Below are 5,357 nucleotides of genomic sequence, written 5' to 3'. Positions count from 1 at the left end.
TTTACAAAGGAAGAAATTAGGAATTATAATATTAAATACCTTGCTTAAAATAAACTCTATGGAGTTTGATTCTGAGTCTGTTGAGTCCAAATCCTGTGTTCTTCACGGATTGATATGCTGTAGCTACATGCAGAAGGTGCAGCTACTGACACTGCCTAGTTTGACCCCAGCATAGTTAACGGATACACCATACACTGAAAAAGAAATACGCTGGACCAGAGCTGTGTGCCCTGGTGTTATTTAGTATGTGAATTCCCAGCATTCCTACACATTTAGAAATTAAGGACTGGATACTCTCTTTTTAATTTATTTTTAATTGGTGCCTTGTAGATACAAGTAAAAGTGGAATTCATTGTTCCTCTCCTTTCCCATTCCTCCTCTCTACCCTTCTTCTTCTTCACATCATTTGTCCTCCCTTCCTTTTACTTGAGACACTCCCATTTTTTTCAATTCTTTATTTCTCTATAGCTTCCACACATAAGAGAAAACCTTTGTCCCTTGATTTTCTGTATCTGACTTATTTCATTTAGCATGATGTTCTATTTCTATCCATTTACCAGCAAAAGACATAATTTCATTGTCTTGTCTATTGGCGAGTTGTAATAGAGAACTGCTTTAGATTCCTGTGAAATAGCTATTTGCACTTTATATTTAGGCAAAATATCTAGTTTGATATGTGAGGATGCTGAATATAAATTAGTAAGGGTAGAGATTGTTATGTGTCTGTGTCCACTGTGCAAAGTTTAAATAAAAATGATTTCATGATGTGTAGATGTAGGTATGTATTCTTCTGAAGCCTTTTCTCCTTCATGTGTCTTATTAGGTTGAATTAAGTACTCATGCTTTATTCCTCTCTAAAGTTGCAATGCTTCTGGGGTCTCTGCTTCCACAGTATTAGTAGAGGAATCCCTTGAAGATGCTACTAGAAAATTGCTAATTATATTCAGATTTTTTGATTTGCTATAAATCTACAAATATTAGTTTAATATAGATTTTCTCAGTATACAAATTGACATTTTAAGGGGAGCCATTTTTTCTTTCTTTTTTTTGCTTCTTTTCATATTATTTAATTTTTTTAAATAATTATTTTTAAAATTTTCACAGATCACATTTTGATTCATTGTGCCAAATGGGGTACATCGTTTCGGTGCTATGGTTGTACATAATGTAGATTCATACCATTCATGGAATCATGCATGTACATAGGGTAATGATGTCTGTCTCATCCCACCATTTTTCATGCCCCCCTCCCTCTCATTTCCTCCTACATAATCTAAAGATTCTCCATTCTTCTCTCACCCCCACCCCCACTTCCATTTGGTATCATCATCCACTTATCAGGGAAAACATTCAGCCTTTGTGTTTTTGGGATTGGCTTATTTCACTTAGCACAATATTCTCCAATTCCATCCATTTATTTGCAAATGCCATAATAATATTTTTCTTTATGGAAGGCATCTTTTCCTGAAGGCAAAGTATACCTTTGTAAAGGAAAGAAAATCACACTTAATATGTTTCCTAGGTTCGATCAAAGATTTATTGAGCATATATTGTGTACTACTTACAGGTTTAAAATTGCACTGAATGTTGAGAAATATTTAAGAAGAATGCATACATAGCATAACAACTTACCCTATGAAATATACAATGATCCTATACAGCTATTTTTTTTTTTTTTATTTGCAGTGCTGGGGATTGAACTCAGGACCTTGTTGCTTGCAAGGTAAGCACTCTACCAACTGAGCTATAATCCCTGGCTCCTATACAGCTATTTCAATAGGTGAGTATATAAGTATTGAAAATTAAAATGTACACCTATATTTAAGAAGCAATAAATGGTAAAATAATTTTATTGAGAGTTTGGGGGATTCACAAAATGTTTGTGGGGTCCTCCTGCTTCATTTTGGAATTCAATATTTTTGACAATATTTCATACTTGAAAATGAGTCTCTCATCCTATCTTCTTTTTTCCAGAAGAAGGGATGCCATTGGTGTTTGGGGAAGGTATAAGCAATGATTATTATATGATACCAAACAGGGTCATGGTTCTCTTCCTTAGAATGGGGGCTATGTATGAGAGAAGACAAGGAGAGAAAGGGTGATAATCCCCAATGGGAACACAAATCAGATTTTGGAATATCTCCCTCTACCTACTGTCTCTGTTCCTACCACAAATGAACTATACACATTTCTCCATGTGCTGCTAGAGAATCTCTAAGAATTGTAGTTCACTATTCTAGTTTATCCATGCCCATTATGATTGATTCAGTGGCTACACACCATCGTCATTATGATCACCATGTTTAATAGTTCTTGACAGTTGACTATTGTGCTAAGGTCACAAACAACATAACTCACAGTGAGGTCTCCCTTCAGAAGTTTGCATAAAAGTTTCTTTTCTGTTTCTAATTGTAGTTGAACTGCCACCTCCCAGATTTAACATTATAGTGGGTGCAGAAGCCATGGATATATTTATTTACATTTATGTGCTTGTTCATTTATATATTTAGTGGTACTGGAGATTGAACCCAGGGCCTTGTGCATGTTAGGCATATGCTCCACCACAGATCTACATCCCCAACCACTTTATATTTATTTTGAGAGAAGGTCTTGCTAAATAGCCCACTCATATCTTGAATTTGCAATCCACATGCCTCAGCCTCACAAGTTGCTGGGATCATGAACCACTGAGCCTAGCTCAATGTACACTTTGGAAACTAGTACTCCAACATCTAGGTTGTTTTCCAGGGATTCTCAATCTCTGCATCTCAAAATTCAACAACTATGTCTGGAACACCTCTCTATGCCTAGCCCTGATAAACCTGGGGGATGCATAAATAAGCAAGGCACAACTTATGTCCTCTAGAAGCTTGGAATCCATCCCAGTAGGCAACAAGTTACAAATGCTGAAATTTTCAAGTCAGCATGGTAATGATGTTGGTATGAGGTGCACTGGAGATAGAAAAGTGGGGCTGACAACATCCTGGCCTACACAGCTTGGGTCATTCTTGGATTGCCACCTGCAGACCTCTGATTTATGAGTTTATGGGATCAATTTTATTTCTGGTAGAGGACTTCAGAACTCAGAATTTGAAGGTTTGCTAACTTAGTTGTCAAGCCTTAATGCCTTCATGGGATACTTGAATTCTTGCCTTCATTATTTCTGATCAAGCTCCTGGCAGGTATTATAGGTACACTACAAACAGCTACCTTACTTCTCTAAATGTAAGCCATTCTCTTTGATCATTACCTTTGAAATATTGTCCTAAAAATGCTCTTGCTTTGTACATTCACCAAATTTTACTCTTAGTGTTTAAAATTATTCTGTCTTATTTCTTCTCCTGTTAATTTCCTAAGAGTAGCATTCTTCACCTTCTTGTGACTACAATTTTAGGATAGCACAAGACATAAGAAATAATGAATTGAGCAATTTCATCATTCTGTGTTCTCTGTTGTATCCACATTTCCTGGGTTCCAGATTTCTTCTGTGTCAGACTCCCATTATGGAACACCCTCACAGAGTTCTTTGCTTTGACTTCTGCCCTCCTCATTAAATTTTCTTTGCAATCACTCCATCTAGAATCACTCCATCTATGTATATATATATATACATATATATATATATATACACTGAAAATACAAAAATATTTACTAAATGTTGAATAAATGAAAACATGATAAATAATATCAAATAGGCAGTGATCTACCAGCATTTCTTTCCTATAGTATAAGTAACTTAGATCAGTTTTTTCTCAAAAGTAATAATTCAATTTACTTTGCAGGGAGCAGACGAAGGATAGCCTTGTGAATCTGTTTTGTTTTTACACTATAGAGAATAGGGTTGAGCACGGGGGGCAGAAGCAAGCATACACTGGCCATCATTGAATGGACCACTTTGGGTGCTGACCCACCATAGCGATGTACCAAGGACAGGCTCATCAGGGGGACGTAGAAAATAGCTAGCACTCCAATGTGGGACACACAGGTGCTGAAGGCCTTCTGCTGTTCCTCAGGTGAGGCAATACTGAGGACAGAGCGAATTATCAAAATATAAGACAGGACAATGCATGGCATATCTATCCCTGTGGACAGGATGAGAGCAACTAATCCACAGATGCTATTGGCCCGAGTGTCTGAGCATGCTAATTTGATCACATCTGGATAGTAGCAGTAGGAGTGGGAAAGGGGATTCATTCTACAGAAAGAGAGAGACTTAAGGAGCAATTGCAGTGGTAATATTAATATCACAGCACGTGTAATCACTAGGAGACCCATCTGAATGATCCTGGAATTAGTGAGAATTGTAGTGTATCTCAGGGGATCACAGATGGCCACGTAGCGGTCAAAAGCCATAGATACCAGCACCCCAGATTCCATGACAGAAAATCCATGGAGAAAAAACATCTGGACAATGCATCTGTCTAGGCTGACTTCATTTGCACCAAACCAGAGGATACCCAAGGTTGTGGACATTGTGGAAAGAGTCAGGCCCAGATCTGTGGCTGACAGCATGGAGAGGAAATAGTACATGGGCTCATGGAGACTCTGCTGGGTGCTGATGACTAACAGGATCATGCTGTTCCCAGACAGGGCAATGGCATAGAGACAACAGAAGGGAATGGAGATCCAGGCGTGGGCAGACTCTAGGCCAGGAATACCAGTCAGTGAGAAGGCTGGAAATCTGGATGTCATGTTATTGAGGATGTTCATGTTGTCCTGGATTTGTAGCATTCCTCTTCACAGTGCTCACATTCTGTAGAAGTAATGAATTACAGTATTTTATAGAAATATTTACAATTATATTCTACTAGATAAGGTCTCTATCATTGAAAATGCACTAAATTAAATTATAATTTCTCTTCGTGTTTGTAAATAGCGACATTTAGCAAAGAAATCAGGATGTTTGTTCTTAAATGCAATAAAATATGTTTATATAACCACCCATTTTGAGAATAATTATGTTGATATTTATAGCCTTTTAAGCTCCTCCTGATTCTATGAATAAAGACAGATAACATCAATACCTTAAATTTTTAATATATTGTATTGTGTGATGAGTGAGAGAATCCACTTAAAAACATCCATGAATCTGAAGTGGCCCTGTTGGTGTGAATCTTCAGGCAAGGATCTTCAGATTTTACGAGGAATGTATAATATAGAAGTCATCCTTTCACTGTATGATTTCCATCCAAAAGTATAGATGAAAAACCTCAGAGAGTAGAATTTGAAAGAAAAACAATGATGACAGAGCTCTGTGGAAATTTTGAAGAAGGTAGAAATCCCTGAAGCCAGGAGAGAAAGACAACTTTGTGAGAAACTTGACAACCAAGGGAACCCGGCACTGTGAATAGTTTTGC

At 37.3% G+C, this 5,357-nt stretch overlaps 1 protein-coding gene across 1 annotated transcript; it reads right to left on the bottom strand.

Annotated features, from left to right (window-relative positions):
• Positions 1-3,771: 3,771 nt before the first annotated feature.
• LOC124960118 (olfactory receptor 51F1-like) lies at positions 3,772-4,731 on the bottom strand. Its single transcript, XM_047518682.1, has one exon. It carries the CDS (start codon positions 4,729-4,731, stop codon positions 3,772-3,774), a length of 960 nt encoding a protein of 319 aa, XP_047374638.1.
• Between the last annotated feature and the right edge of the window lie 626 nt (positions 4,732-5,357).

Source organism: Sciurus carolinensis, chromosome 11 (genome assembly GCF_902686445.1).
Source record: "Sciurus carolinensis chromosome 11, mSciCar1.2, whole genome shotgun sequence".
Classification (NCBI taxonomy): Eukaryota; Metazoa; Chordata; class Mammalia; order Rodentia; family Sciuridae; genus Sciurus; species Sciurus carolinensis.
Note: the sequence above shows the minus strand (reverse complement) of the source record. Positions and strands in the feature narration are given on the sequence as shown.